General features: G+C 44.1%; 1 protein-coding gene across 1 annotated transcript in view; it reads left to right on the top strand.

Moving 5' to 3' along the window:
• LOC120574837 (properdin-like) overlaps positions 1-15302 on the top strand; it is a 31018-nt gene extending 15716 nt beyond the window's left edge. Inside the window, 7 exon segments of the mRNA XM_039825286.1 lie at positions 2972-3139; positions 3255-3446; positions 3919-4092; positions 13613-13810; positions 14184-14246; positions 14249-14294; positions 14544-15302. Coding sequence (XP_039681220.1) covers positions 2972-3139; positions 3255-3446; positions 3919-4092; positions 13613-13810; positions 14184-14246; positions 14249-14294; positions 14544-14673 — 971 coding nt within the window. The 3' untranslated portion in view covers positions 14674-15302.
• The last annotated feature ends 1387 nt before the right edge of the window (positions 15303-16689 follow it).

Raw genomic sequence — 16689 nt, 5'->3', positions numbered from 1 at the left:
CAGGAGAAGTGGGAAGTTCACAGAGACGGAGCAAGATGAGTCTAAACCTTTCTTTTATGTCATTTGTCTAAACGCGAAAATGAAACAAAGTTACCCAAGCAGCTCAAATAAAAGAAAAAAGCGAAAAGACATGTTTTCGGTAGTAGCAGGACCTTCGTGGCAGTAGCAGGACCCGTGGTGGTATCGGCAGCAGTGGCATATGCACAGTGAGGAGGAGACTCAGGAGGAGAGGGACAGAGATGAGGGAGTGAAGTAGAACCTGCGTTAAGCACAACTCCCCTTAAAACATTTTGGCTCTTGATAAAACTGAGTGGTGGACAAACTGTTGATGATAACACTACAACAATAAAAAAGTGGGAATGCTTTACTGTATGATTGCATTAGTAGCCTATATAAACGTTGCACATCATGCAGACTTTCTTAACGAGAATTGTAGCTTTTCTATCTGCATTGGCAGACAAAAACTCATGATAGACCTCTTCAAATTATAGCACAGGGCCTCTTGAAATGATTATTTATTTATTTATTTATATATATATATATATATACATACACATACCTGAGGTCACGTCCCAGGAACGGCTCACTGGCCTTGCCGTCATCATTATCAATCATTCAATAGGGGAGCAGATTATAGAGCTGAAGATCTTTGCCCGAACCCGACGGGACCCATCGGGTCCCGTCGGGTCCCGTCTTAATTTCTATTATTTTACACGGTCAGCTGATGCGTTTCGATTAGCGTGAAAATGGATCCTGAGGAGGTGAAACAGAGGCTGGTCTCTGGAGGACTTAGCCTGTTTCTTTTTTCCAACTTCCAAGTGGCCTATAGCCTCTGTTAGTCATGAATAAACGATGTTAAAACATGTATAAATTACTCATTTTTTACGAAAGACAAAGGAGCTGTGTGCATGCGGCGCAGTCTCTTTTTTCTTTCTCTCCCTTTTCCGCCGAGTGGGGCGTGTGCCCGCTCGCGGTGAAGCGCGTGTCCGCGCTATTCTCCGACACTCTAATGATGCTGATAGACGGCCTTTTGTACAGTCGGGCTGTAAACGGGTTCGGGCTTTTAAAAAGCTGTCAATCAAAATGTACTTGTCGGGCTTTTTCGGCCGTACTTTTAAGGCCCGATTACAGCTCTAGCAGATTACATACGATGACATCATTGATGATTTTGCATCAAGGCCAAAAAGGTCAGGTTTTAGTTTTAGTTTGTGTTTTCTGTTCTTAGTGCTATAGTGTAAGAATTAGATTCTCTTTAATGTCTTCACATTTGTGTGAAGAAGGATTTGTGCTATTTAGAATATTTATTCTATGTTGTGTTCATTGTCTTTTGGCAATGTTGGAAGTAGAGATTGTGCACCTTAAAAAGTGTTTCCTGTTGTAACTGCAATAGTTAAATTCTTGGATTCTCATAAGTGTGCTTAAGAGAGGGAGGGGGGGGTTGAAGAGGGTCTCGAATGGGGCCTCGCCTGGGGCATCATTCAATGTAGAACCGCCCCTGGTGAGGACATTATGACATTTACAGTAAAAGCCAGATTACAAGTCTTCCCTACCAGACTCAACCTCTCTATCTGGTTTCCAACAATTCAGGTTCCTTATTGCTTGCATCACACCTCAGAACATATCACTGAAACACTGTCACACATCCTAAATGGCTGCCATGCCTACAAAGGAATGTACATAGCACGTCATGACAGAATAGTAGACCTCATAGTGAAAGACATATCAAACCAATTCCCACTCTCAGTAAGAATGTACAAACTTTCTCAGGTAAAACCATCCATGTTTCAGCCCTGCAATAGTAACCCTAGTACTTTCTTACACATGGTTGCCAATACACCAGATGTTGTTTTATCAATGAGGAGAGGTGGACATGTTGGAGGTAGGCTGCACCTTTGATTCCAGCATGGAGAAGGCTTTCTACACCAAGGTAGTTAAATAACAACCTCTCCTAAAAACCATCTCAGAGCTGGGCTATATGTGCAGACTACTCGTTTTCATATTTGGTAGCCTAGGACACACACACAGGTTGGTAGCAAGAGGGCTGCAATAACTTGGAATGGCCAAAAAGAGGGCTAAACAGCTTGATATTGTGAAGACCTGCTGCCTGCCACTGGTCCCTGAGTTTGTGTATGTATTGCACTGCATCTGTAATATTTGTGTCCCTGTACCATTTTGCTTCATGCGGACATAAATAAATGGTTAAAATGTGTGTGTGTGTGTGTGTGTGTGTGTGTGTGTGTCGACCCGCCCCCCACAAAGCTCCGACATGCAGACAGCAGAGGTGCGGAAGAAAGTAGCTGCACCTTCGCCAAAATGAAGAACTATTTGGAACAAACATTTGCACGCCATGTGGCAGATAGCCACATGAATAGATATCATTTTTTTATATATTATTTGAATTTAATAATTAGTGTTTAATAAATAATTGTTAAATGTAGTACAGAGTCTGTAGTCTATCGCCAAAACAAGCCCCCCTCAAACATGTTATTGCAAGCTTCATGTTTTTTACATAACATTGGTCATTGCTAATGACATACACAGTAATTAATCTAGCATACTTTCATTAAATAAATCTATTCAAGCTAAAATGTAAGATTTTATAATTAGGCTATACTGAGCCTGTTATATTTATACCAGAGATTTTCTTAAAATTAAGTTAATACCTTTTAGCTAACAGCATTTTCATTTACATGTTAAAGCCTCCCTAGAATTAGGGGGAGGGGGGTCATGGGGGGACAACTGCCAAGCAAGGCCCACGTCAATTTCCAACAATTTACGGCAGTTTTCGATGTTGCCTGCAAATTGCCGTGTGCAGTCGTAAACCTGAACTTCCACGACAATCTATAGTGTTGCATACTGACGAAAATCCCACTTTTCATGAAGTGATCTCTTTGGGTTTGAAGATCAGGTAACAAAGGAAAGTGTCTCTGAGTGAAAACCTGAGCTGTGTTTTGATTGGCTTTCTCTGCAGTGGACGGCAGCTGGGGGGCGTGGTCTCAGCCCGGGCCGTGCTCTGTCTCCTGTGGGGAGGGGCTGCAGCTGGCGACCAGGATGTGTGATAGCCCCGCCCCTAAATATGGCGGTCGACGCTGTGACGGACCGAGCACTCAGAGCAGCATCTGTCAGAGTCCTTGTCCTGGTAAGATGGATAGACAGATAGATAGATAGATAGATAGATAGATAGCATCATCAGCATAGATAGATAGATAGTGAATCTTTAAGATTAACTTCTGCCTCTCTACGTCTCTTAACAGTGGACGGTTTCTGGACTGGTTGGTCCAGTTGGGGAGAGTGTTCTGCTTCCTGTATCCCAGAAGGCCGGGATCCCGTCAGGTCTCGCCAACGCTCCTGCTCTAACCCCGCCCCTTCATCCAGCCCGCCCGGCGCCGGTTGCCAGGGTGGCGCCAGCGAGACAAACATCTGCAACCACCTGCCTCACTGCCCAGGTATCAGACCATCAAGGTTTCCACAACACATGTAACGTTATCTTACCTGATGTGATTTATCCAGCGTCTCTTTATCAGATGGGAAGAGAAAACAGGTTACATCCAAACACACACAGACAGATAGAGAGACAGACAGACAGTTAGACAGAAATACGACAGACAGACTAGCTTCAAAGAGACGTCTCTTAGACACTTTTGGCAGACGAGTGTTTCTAATGACCGATTTTCACAGTCTGATACTTCAACAGTTTTACCACAAACTGAGACTTTCTCCACTTGATAAATTAAATACATTTAAACATAATAATCTGTGTAATTCATGGCTCAATTCAAACGGGATCTAAACATTATCTGTCTCTTCCCGTTCACTACGGGACACATTTTAACGGAAATAAAGTCCCATGACGGACACAGGAAGGTGTCCTCATAGAGGTGATAACTCTCTCTGTCTCTTTGTGTGGCTCTCTTCCAGTGGACGGAGGTTGGGGGTCTTGGTCTCCATTGTCATCTTGTCCCGTTACCTGTGGGGCAGGGCTTCAGGTGTCACTCAGGAGATGTGACAGCCCCTCCCCCAAACATGGCGGCCAGCCGTGTCCTGGAGAGGGACGTCAAACCAGCATCTGTCAGACCAACCAGCACTGTCCAGGTACACACAAAATCTGATCTTTTATTGCACAGACTAAATCATTTAAAGACGGGCAGAACGCTGCTCAAAAAGGCCCCTTATCCACGAACTACAGTATATGCTATTAATTATATAGGGTAACTACCATTTTTTTTTTTTCAACCTGGATTTCCCCATGCATTTGGGTCTAATAAAAAAATCTTTGGTCACATCATCTTAAATGGATTTTGTTTGCATGTTTACAACATTATCAATCTCAGGACGTGACTTTTTGTCTGAAGACAGTGGTGTGGAGAGTGGAACGCAACTCGAGAAAAAGGTGTAGTTATGTTAGTTACCCTTTATCATTATATATTCTCCAAGGAAAGGAACACGCAGGTTTTTGTTTGTTAGGATTCAGTATCTGCAAGTGCTCATTATCTCTGGTACATCAGTAGAGAAAAGATTAGTGACATAACTCAACATGAACAGGTGCCTAAAAGTATGTCGATGTATGTAAGAAAAGATGAAAATCAAACAGTAAATACTATTTAGACAAGCATTAAAGATGGAATACATCCTTATGTAGTTGACAAAAAAAACACAAACGCAATCAGAAAAAAACCATGTACAAAGCATAGGAGACACACACAGCACACACAACAAATATCCCTCGCTCACGAGAAGAAGCACCATCAACCCCTAACCCGCGGCTGCCTCGGAGCTGTAGGTACCCGGCAGCATTCGGTCTGAATTCGGTCCATTTAGCAGACGTATGTGGTGCGTCGTTCTGTATTTCAGATCATCAGGTCTATGTGGCGCACTTCCAAATGCCACCTCACCCGCAGGCAGCACACTCTGTCTCGCTTCCAGCTGCTGTAAAATCAATCAATAAAGACAATCAGTACTGCGTGATATACTGCTTACGGACACAACACATCTATGAATGCACCTGAAAAATATTCACATTAACCAAAAACCGATCTAATCTTACCCTCTTTTCTTCTCGACCGACTCTGAGATGAACTGATGGTTGTTTCTAGCTGAAACTCCTGCCTGCTGTCTGGTAATACATGTCTTACAGGCAGCTGGAAAACAATTAAACAAGAGTGAATAAAAAAACAAAACATAAGTCACAGTAAAATTAAACAAGGAAAGATGAAAAAGTAAAAAATACTTACACACAATGTCGTCATTATCAGCGTCATGTAAATCTGGACTTGCAGACATAGCTCCAAGCAAATATACAGTGCCTTGCGAAAGTATTCGGCCCCCTTGAACGTTTCGACCTTTTGCCACATTTCAGGCCTCAAACATAAAGATATAAAACTGTAATTTTTTGTGAAGAATCAACAACAAGTGGGTCCCAATTATGAAGTGGAACGAAATTCATTGGCTATTTCAAACTTTTTTAACAAATAAAAAACTGAAAAAGTGGGCGTGCAAAATTATTCAGCCCCCTTTACTTTCAGTGCAGCAAACTCTTTCCAGAAGTTCAGTGAGGATCTCTGAATGATCCAATGTTGACCTAAATGACTAATGATGATAAATAGAATCCAACTGTGTGTAATCAAGTCTCCGGTATAAATGCACCTGCTCTGTGATAGTCTCAGAGGTCCGGTAAAGCGCGAGAGCATCATGAAGAACAAGGAACACACTAGGCAGGTCCGGAGATACTGTTGTGGAGAATTTTAAAGCCGGATTTGGATACAAAAAGATTTCCCAAGCTTTAAACATCCCAAGGAGCACTGTGCCAGCGATAATATTGAAATGGAAGGAGTATCAGACCACTACAAATCTACGAAGACCCGGCCGTCCCTCTAAACTTTCAGCTCATACAATGAGAAGACTGATCAGAGATGCAGCCAAGAGGCCCATGATCACTCTGGATGAACTGCAGAGATCTACAGCTGAGGTTGGAGACTCTGTCCATAGGACAACAATCAGTCGTATACTGCACAAATCTGGCCTTTATGGAAGAGTGGCAAGAAGAAAGCCATTTCTTAAAGATATCCATAAAAGTGTCATTTAAAGTTTGCCAAAAGCCACCTGGGAGACACACCAAACATGTGGAAGAAGGTGCTCTGGTCAGATGAAACCAAAATCAAACTTTTTGGCAACAATGCAAAACGTTATGTTTGGCGTAAAAAGCAACACAGCTCATCACCCTGAACACACCATCCCCACTGTCAAACATGGTGGTGGCAGCATCATGGTTTGGGCCTGCTTTTCTTCAGCAGGGACAGGGAAGATGGTTAAAATTGATGGGAAGATGGATGGAGACAAATACAGGACCATTCTGGAAGAAAACCTGATGGAGTCTGCAAAAGACCTGAGACTGGGACGGAGATTTGTCTTCCAACAAGACAATGATCCAAAACATAAAGCAAAATCTACAATGGAATGGTTCACAAATAAACATATCCAGGTGTTAGAATGGCCAAGTCAAAGTCCAGACCTGAATCCAATCGAGAATCCGTGGAAAGAACTGAAAACTGCTGTTCACAAACGCTCTCCATCCAACCTCACTGAGCTCGAGCTGTTTTGCAAGGAGGAATGGGCAAAAATGTCAGTCTCTCGATGTGCAAAACTGATAGAGACATACCCCAAGCGACTTACAGCTGTAATCGCGCAGCAAAAGGTGCGCTACAAAGTATTAACTTAAGGGGGCTGAATAATTTTGCACGCCCAATATTTCAGTTTTTTATTTGTTTAAAAGGGTTTGAAATATCCAATAAATTTCGTTCCACTTCATGATTGTGTCCCACTTGTTGTTGATTCTTCACAAAAAATTACAGTTTTATATCTTTATGTTTGAGGCCTGAAATGTGGCAAAAGGTCGAAAAGTTCAAGGGGGCCGAATACTTTCGCAAGGCACTGTAGGTCACGGCCTGGTTATGGGGAGAATTTAGTCTGTAAAAAAAAAAAAAAAAAAGAAAAGTGTAAGGTTAAGATTGGCATCTATTAACGAATCTATGTCCTTATAGAGAAGAATTAATGAAATTCATTTAATGAAAGCATATTCTTTAAATCTTACCCTTGCTCCGGTTCGTAGCGCCTGCTACAGTTTATCTCAGAGTTGTGAAGACGGCGACTGCTTCCTGTAAATTACAAGACCAGAAAACTACACTTTTATAAAGCAACTCACCCGCTTAGATCTGTAATGAATCACGCTGAAAGCAGCCAGGTAAACAGCTGAGCTGCTCGCGTTTAAACTTGGTGGGGTTTAAAACATTACTGCCAAGTCTAAGTAGCCTGTTTAACATCCAAAGATAGTCATTGTACGATCAAGAGTTAATAAACAGTACAGGCTAGCTCACCGTTTCATTAATAATCATATACTTACGTTGTCTTTTCATTTTCTGTGAGCGCATCTTTATGGAGCCCCGGAGGTGATATGGAGGAGAGAAAAAAAACGCTCCAAACATCTTGAACAACTCCTGTGTGAAGTGACCAAGTGAAGTTTGGTGTACAGAGTGTACAGACAACTCTTTTACCAGCTGGCCTGAAATACTCCAATACTTTGGAAGTTTTTGTTTTAACTCTCGGACTCATCTTTTTCATTTCATTTTTCAAATGGAAGCAGTTGTCAGTACCCGATCCGTTCCACCAGCACGATCCGTTCTGCGCATGTGCAAGATGACACGTATGCCATGACGTAGGCGCAGATGATAATGCTGCGTTCATGCCACCACCACCTTGGAATAACGGCACCGCTTCCACCTGCACGATCCGTTCTGCGCATGCCCAAGATTTTCACACGCTAGCCTCCAGCTAACGTTAGTTAGCTAATAGCTAATTCGGCGGACCGCTAGGTGATTATAGCGGTCTGCCGTTAGCCTCCACCGGGAAGCTAACGTTAGTTTAGCTAACGGTTAATTCGGCGGACCGCTAGGTGATTATAGCGATCTGCCGTTAGCCTCCACCGGGAAGCTAACGGTTAATTTGGCTAACCGCTAGCTGATTGCAGCGGTCTGCCGTTAGCCTCCACAGTTAAGCTAACGTTAGTTTAGCTAACAGCTAATTCGGCTTACCGCTAGCTGAGACAGCATGTAAACTTTAAAAGATCCTCAAAATAAAACTTGAAAATAAACGTTAACATATATAACAGCTGTTACGTCAGTTCTACTTTACTTGTGCTCATTTAAAATACAATCACTCAATACTTGTCTTTATTGTTATTACTGTAAAGTCTTAATTTAGCTGTAGCCTGCTTTTCCCATTATGTTTGACTTAACGTTATTTTAGACTAAATCTAGCTGTACGTTCTGCCTGCACGATCCGTTCTGCGCATGCGTTATTATAGACTGAATCTAGCTGTCGGCTAGCGGTTAGCCGAATTAGCTGTTAGCTATCCCGGTGGAGGTTAGCGTGGAACGGATCGGGTACTGACAGACAGCCACCGACCATGTGAATGCTGCTAGTCAGAAACAACGTAACCAGTGGGGCGGTGCCTGTTATTCCGAGGTGGCATGAACGCAGCATTATCATCTGCGCCTACGTCATGGCATACGTGTCATCTTGCACATGCGCAGAACGGATCGTGCCGGTGGAACGGATCGGGTACTGACAGCAGTGAAGGCGGGGGTAGGGGGCGTGGCAGAGTGATAGAGAAACAAAGAGGGGCTGATTAACCAGCAGGGCGCGCACAGCGCACACACTGGTGTGGAAGTGAATTACATTTAATGGAATACTCGGGAAGCTTAAAGGTCCCATGACATGGTGCTCTTTGGATGCTTTTATATAGACCTTTAGTGGTCCCCTAATACTGTATCTGAAGTCTCTTTTATATAGACCTTAGTGGTCCCCTAATACTGTATCTGAAGTCTCTTTTATATAGACCTTAGTGGTCCCCTAATACTGTATGTGAAGTCTCTTTTATATAGACCTTAGTGGTACCCTAATACTGTATCTGAAGTCTCTTTTATATAGGCCTTAGTGGTCCCCTAATACTGTATCTGAAGTCTCTTTTATATAGGCCTTAGTGGTCCCCTAATACTGTATCTGAAGTCTCTTTTATATAGACCTTAGTGGTCCCCTAATACTGTATCTGAAGTCTCTTTTATATAGACCTTGGTGGTCCCCTAATACTGGATCTGAAGTCTCTTTTATATAGACCTTGGTGGTCCCCTAATACTGTATCTGAAGTCTCTTTTATATAGGCCTTGGTGGTCCCCTAATACTGTATCTGAAGTCTCTTTTATATAGACCTTAGTGGTCCCCTAATACTGTATCTGAAGTCTCTTTTCCGAAATTCAGCCTTGGTGCAGAATTACAGCCACTAGAGCCAGTCCCACAATGAGCTTTCCTTAGGATGTGCCATTTCTGTGTCTGTAGCTATTGAGGAGGAGAGAGGGGGGGGCAAGGTGGATGGTGGGGGTGTGGCCTTGACCAACTGCCACTTTTCTCGTTTGAAAGCCATGATATCTCTCTCTCTCATGGGTGGGCTGAATTCTCTGGGCAGGCAAAGCAGAGAAAGGGGAGGTAACCTTGCTCCTTATGACCTCATAACAAGCAGATTCCTGATTGGTCCATCTGAGCTTTCATTTTCTCAAAGGCAGAGCAGGATACCCAGGCCTCGGTTTACACCTATCACCATTTCTAGCCACTGGGGGACCATAGACAGGCTGGGGGAACTCATATTAATGTTAAAAAACCTCATAAAGTGAAATTTTCATGCCATGGGACCTTTAAAGGAATATTTCACCACTGGAAAGCTGAATATATCTTTAAATTGGGTCACTTATGTAGTAGAAATGTGAAAAAAAAAAAAATAGAAATTAGAAAAGCCAGAAAATGTGTTTTTGGCTTATATGGATGAAAGACACCAAATCCCAGAATGCACCTGCTTCGCTGCTTTATGAGTCCACTCCCAAGCCACGCCTACCGCTTGACAGACAGACCGAGGCATTCAACTCAACTCAAGCGTGTTTTATTATCATTTCAACCATATACACAAAACAATGTTTCATCGTGACTGAAGTGGTGTTACACATTTAAAATATATAAAAACGACATTATATAAAAACGACATACGAAACAGGCTACATTTAGTACACACACTAAGGCATGGATACCCGACCCAAGGCCAACGGGTCCTGACGGTACCCGACTGGCTGGGCCCGGTTCGTAGAGATAATTAGAATTTTTTTTTTTTTTCGGTCACATCAGCGCGATAAGGCATTTGTTGTAAAATGGTGCTGCGCCTCCTTTTATGAGAGCTCAATGCGTGCGTGCGTGCGTGCGTGCGTTCGTGCGCGTTTGTGTGTGTGTGTGTGGTAAGTGGGCAGAAGAGAGATAGAGAAAGAGGAAGCAGACGTGTTGTAGATGCAACCGGAGCAGAGTTGGTGGATATTCATCTTCTAACGTCGGCCCTGGAGGTAACCAGTCTCTCCTGGTTGTCTGATCACAGTCAGAAACGAAGCGATCAGGAGAGATTAACACATTGAACATGTTAACAGCTGATTAACGTGCGCTTGTTGCCCCGTGTGCGCTGATGCGCTCATCTGTTGACATTTCCGAATGCCTTCCTACAGTTGCTTAATAAAAGCGGGCTTTCCACACAAACAAACGTAGCCTACATGTGTCATTAGTATGAGGAAAAAAAATGAGATTTTAACTGTGTCGGGCTCGGGTCGGGCTCGGACACAAATTTCTTAATACCTGTCGGGCTCGGGCCGGGTTCGGTCACGGCTCTGTCGGACGCGGGCCGGCCTCGGACAGAAAAATTTGTCCCGATCCGGACTCTAGCACACACATTATAGGCTCCGTGAAGTTCAGCTAACGCATACTAGCATTAGCGCTTGGTGGGCTGTAAACACCGAGCATAAACACAGCCGTGAATTAGCGTGCAATGTAGAATGGTCGGCATTTAACAGTCACAAACTCCACCAGCAGTTAGCAGTTAAATGGATACAAATCACCATATTTCTGCACCACTCGGTGTTAACACAGCCCACCTCTTTTACCTGGCGACAGAGCATCTCTAGCTCGGAGGGCTAGCAGGCCTGGTAGCTGGACAGTCCGGTACACTATTCAGGCAGGTTTCCACAACAACAAAAACACAAAGTCTCTGAACTCATGTTGGGAGTGTCGTTGAAGTTGGATGTAGTCCAGTTTGTGGTCTAAATGAGCGGACACTTGCAAGCAGGATCCGTAAAGTTCAGCTAACGCATACTAGCATTGGTGTAGCTAAACACAGAGTATAAACACAGGCGTGAATTAGTGTGGAATGTCGAATGGTCGGCATTTAACAGTCACAAGCTCCACCAGCAGTTAGCAGTAGCTAGTTGGATTTTATTTCTACACCAGTCCGTTTAACACAGCCCACCTCCACGGGCCGGCGAGAGCAGCCTGGTAGCTGGATAGTCCCGGTTCCGGTACACTGTTGTTCAGCCCAACTTGCGTTGGGAGTTTCGTTGAAGGTGGTTGTAGTCAATTCAATTCAATTCAATTTTATTTATAGTATCAAATCATAACATAAGTTATCTCGAGACACTTTACAGATAGAGTAGGTCTAGACCACACTCTATAATTTACAAAGCCCCAACAATTCCAACAATTCCAGTAATTCACTCAAGAGCAAGCAGTGCGACAGTGGCGAGGAAAAACTCCCTCTTGGGAAGAAACCTCGGACAGACCCAGGCTCTTGGTAGGCGGTGTCTGACGAGCCGGTTGGGGGTGTGATGAACAGTGGCGATAGTAGTCACATTAATAATGGAACAGTGACTAGTCCAGCTTGTTGTTTAATGAGCAGACACTTGCAAGCAGGATTGATGGGACAGGTGGCCGGCTAGCGTTAGCTTTCCAACTAGCCGATGAGGATGTCCCCTAGCCGGCTAGCGGCATCGAGTGACACCGCTGGTCTCCGTGCAGGCGAAGCTCACGTAGTGTGCCAAGTATTCTGTCTGTAATATTGTAGAAGTCGAGTCTACAATAAAAAGATCTATTTTAAGAGATTTTCTTAAAATTAAGTTAATACCTTTTGGAAAAATGTCACCTGGGGTAAAACTGATTTGCATTTGTATAACTCACAGCATTTTCATTTTCATGTTAAAGCCTCCCCTAGAATTAGACTCGAAGGTTAAACATTGCCTGGACTCTTTCTTACTGGAGTCTAAAGTCAAGGACACGGTTGTGGTCTTTAGGAAGTATCCAGGAGATTTTGGCTTCACTTTTAGATACAGCCTGTGTGTGATACACAGTTCCTGTTCATCCATCCATCCATCCATCCATCTTCGTCTGCTTATCTTGTGTTGGGTCGCGGGGGGAGCAGCTCCAGCAGGGGACCCCAAACTTCCCTTTCCCGAGCCACATTAACCAGCTCCGACTGGGGGATCCCGAGGCGTTCCCAGGCCAGGTTGGAGATATAATCCCTCCACCTAGTCCTGGGTCTTCCCCGAGGCCTCCTCGGATAAAAACCTACAAAGTCTTTTTTGTTTGTCCCAGCAATAAGTAGCCTGAATTTAACACGTTAACTTGCTTCTATTTTTGCCGGACGATGGAGAGCTCCGCAGCAATTCAGCACACGGCAGATAGTGCGGGACAGGAAGTCGAGCACAGAAACAAAATAAACAGCGGTTCACAGCGGATCATATTCCCTGCACTACACCTTGAAAACACAGCACAGAGTCGTTTCCCCTCTACTCCTCTGGAGGGAAACTAACTGGTGGTGGTTTGGTGGTTCTATTCTACGTGAATTCGCTTGTGGGTCCTCGTGACTACAGCTGTCAGTCATGGCTGCAGCAGTGCCGCAACAAATCTGGACCTAGTGGGTATTGACGGACGGCGGAGCACGCAGCAGACACGCAGCGGAGCCGGTCCGCAGACGTTAGGGCCGGGACACACCAAGCCGATTATCGGCCGTGGGACAGTCTGGCGAGGTCAGTGACTCAAATCTGTTCGGTGTGTCCCGTGCCGTCGTCCATCTGGGGGGCTGTCGGTGTTCATTTTGGCCGACCTGACATGTTCGGTCGGTGGCAGGGCAGTCGGGACTCACTCAAGCAGAATGAGGTGACTAGAGTCTCTCAAAATCTGATAAAAATCTTTTAAACTGACCTTTGTTGATCTGAAATGAAGACAGATTCAGACACTGCATGGCCTATTTCTCTCTTCAAATGTTCTCAGAAACACGTTTCAGTGAACTATTTTAGTACAATATGAGATCGTATTCTGAACGGCCGCCATGACAGTCTGGCTCTGAATATCCGGAGAAAACAAACCCATGTGACTCGTTCGTCCAATCAGCTGCCGGTTTTCATTTCTTGGGCAACATTACAGATTAGCGCCGCCTGCTGTTATAGAGATGTATTATGTCTCGTCTCCTCTCGTCTTTTTGGTGTGTTCTGTGGCAGTTTTTTGGACCTCGGGGACGCGACTGATCATATTGACGGGGTTTTCTGTCAACGGTCGGCCGTCGGCTAAATGTGTCCCGGAAATCTGGAGTTAACGTATTTGGCTTTCAGCTGTCTTCATTACCTGTGATCCCATGTTTCCCATGAATTAAGTGTTTGTTTCCACTGACGGGATCACGTCGTTTGACTTGACTTTTGTGTATCTGCAGTGGACGGGATGTGGTCACAGTGGTCTCCATGGAATCCATGCAGATACCCGTTTGGTGCGAGGTCTATCAACTGCCTACAGATCGGCGGCAGACAGACTCGAGAGCGCCAGTGTCTCCATCGCGCTCACAATGGAGCCATCTGCAGCGGGGACGCGCTGACTGAGACACGGGTCTGCTACGATGTTGACAGATGTCGCCGTGGGTCACACACACATACACAAACACACACACACACACCAAAGAGTCACATGATACACACACACACACACACACACACAAACACAACACACATAACACAATACACGACACACACACACACACACTTATTCAACCTTTATTTATACTCCAGAGATCATTTACAATGATGTCACAGCATATCCACAACCTTGGTAAAAACTTGATAAACGTAACTACGTAACTACTTAAGTACAAGTACTCCAGTACTGTACTTAAGTCCAAATGTTGAGGTACACAATAAGATTGTATCTGTGTGTGTGTGTGTGTGTGTGTGTGTGTGTGTGTGTGTGTGTGTGTGTGTGTGTGTGTGTGTGTGTGTGTGTGTGTGTTACAGCGAAGGGTACCTGGGAGGGCTGGGAGCCGTGGACTTTGTGTCGCCCGGCCTGCGGTGGATCGCCAGACGCTTCCGGATCAGACGCTGTACACCTGATTTCAGCAACTACAGGTGAGTTCAAAATGTACTGCGGACCAATGAGTGACCAGAGTTACTTACCATACCAGTGGGCATAATGCAGCGACCACAGTTAAGTTTAGCTTTGTGTGTGTGTCTGTGTGTGTGTCTGTCTATGTGTGTGTGTGTGTGTGTGTGTGTGTGTGTGTGTGTGTGTGTGTGTGTGTGTCTGTCTGTCTGTCTGTGTGTGTGTGTGTGTGTGTGTGTGTGTGTATGTGTGTGTGCGCACATGTGTGTTTTCAGTCCTACCATTGGTCGTCTAAAGGAGCCAGCGACGTTCTTCGGGGATCCAAAGGCCGACTGTGGAGCGCCGCCCGACGGAGGGGCGAAGGTCGAAACTCAGAACTGTGTCAACGTTCCCGCCTGCACCTAAAAAACAGTGCAGAGAGTTTATTAACCCCAACATATCCTGCTCACCTGCACTGGAATGTAACTAATTACATTTACTCCAGTACTGTACTCCAGTCCAAATGTTAGAGCATGTTATATTTGTGAAAACCTGTGCAGTGTTGAGTGAAGTGTGTTCAGAAGGCAGACAATTTAAAAGCAGGAACAAACATTCAGTTGGGTTGATTTGGTACAATTGACAACTTTACAATCTTTCTGCGATAAAATGTAATGCTTTCTAATGCTATTTTTGTTGTGGAAATGTTTTTGTTATATAGATACAAACAATGTTGTGAAACAGTCTGAGACAAACCTGTGAATCTGGCTTTTTATAAATGAAAAGAGACTTCTGCAACAGTCCAATATTTCTGAGTCATTATAGAGACGCATCAAGTCATACTCTGAAAGCCACGCCTATCTCTCTAATCTCAGTTGACTTGTAGTCTGCTAGCCAACGACAGAAACATGCCTTAAAGCTGCTGTATGTTGGTGTTCACTACCAACAGGGTAAAGAACCCAGAACTTCAGTTTTCATAACCTGATGACCAAAAAAGTCTTTGAAAGTTTTTATGAAGACAAAAGTGGAAACAGAACTGAAATAAATTGTCAACTTGATTCATATTGCTTCACTGTATTTGGCTCGCTATTAGTAGTAGCTAACAAATGAACATAACTGACAGTTGTGCTAGCTAGTAGCTGGCTAGCAATGCCCGTGCCACTTACATTACGTTTCAACAACATCATGACGAAGGTCGTTCTGTTATGTTTTATTGGCTATAGGGCCAACATGTTCATGCTCCAGAGCTTATTATTGAAAGCGTGTTGAACATGGGCACAATGTTTTCACCTGCTCACTTGATTAATGAATGCTGAGGGGCGGGGAGGGGGGGGGGGACTACTGACCTTAAGTAGATTGCCCATAGGAAGATATTTGGAATGTATCTGACAGCGCTACCTTTGTTATATGTAATAAAACCAGCAACAATGTTAGTTACAAAGAATATACAGTACATATAAATTATCTATTATTAGTTACATTGAATTATTGATCATGTCGTGCAGTGTGGAGCAGTGCCATCTGGTGGGGCCCCTAATGTAAATATGTCACCGCTCTCAGGCCATTCAAATAAACCTAAATTACATGCAATAAAATATTTACATAAATAAATTAGCATCATAATCATGTGGCAGTTAAAACCCCTGCTGGAAGTTAGAGAATGCAGCTTTAAAGGGGTGATAGAATGCAAAACTGATTTTACCCTGTCATAGTTGAAAAACGACAGATTAGTGGGTAACTAGGACATACATAGAAGCTCTAAATCCCATTTGACACCTCTTTCCTCTGCAAATCTCACTATTTGAAACTGCTGCTGAAAACGGGCGAATCTCAACAAAGCTGAAAGTTGACGTCAACTTCTCAAATCCTCCTCATTTGGCTCAACTTTCTATCTTTGTAACGCCCCAAAATTTACATACTAGGCCACTAACTGATCTGAGGTCACTTAGTCTTCTAAATCTAGGTCCTGCAGATCTCTGCTATTCCATTACAAAATTCACTTCTGAGACTTTTTTATGTGCGAAATCAACTATGTAAAGCTCAAATATGGGCCGCTTTATGAAAATTGATGGCTAATTGCAAATTTGGTAAGTCAGTGTCGGACTTCACAAGCTCCACAACCTGCCGGGACAGGCGGCGGCTGCTGGCCGGATTTGTTGCCTTCCCCCTTCACAGACCCGCTGAGCTGGAGCTCTGTCAGGATCTCACACACGAGCTGCGCTGTGTGCTTTAGAAAAGAAGAAAGTGGCCCAGAGAGAAGGGTTCAGAACGAGTATATCAGACGAGAGGGAGTTGTGGATCTAACGCAGCGCTGCAGAGGCACTGGCAGAGGACAGGCTTGCAGGGGTTCACTCTCCTCTCCCCGCGCTTACTAGCTAAAAAGGTGAGTTGTGATTCTTTGGTGGAGGTTTTTTTATGTCCCAAGGGTAACATTAGAACAACATT

The sequence above is a fragment of the Perca fluviatilis genome, chromosome 15 (assembly GCF_010015445.1).
Source record: "Perca fluviatilis chromosome 15, GENO_Pfluv_1.0, whole genome shotgun sequence".
NCBI classification, from domain to species: Eukaryota; Metazoa; Chordata; class Actinopteri; order Perciformes; family Percidae; genus Perca; species Perca fluviatilis.
The sequence above is the reverse complement of the archived record's forward strand: the minus strand, read 5'-3'. Positions and strand labels throughout refer to the sequence as shown.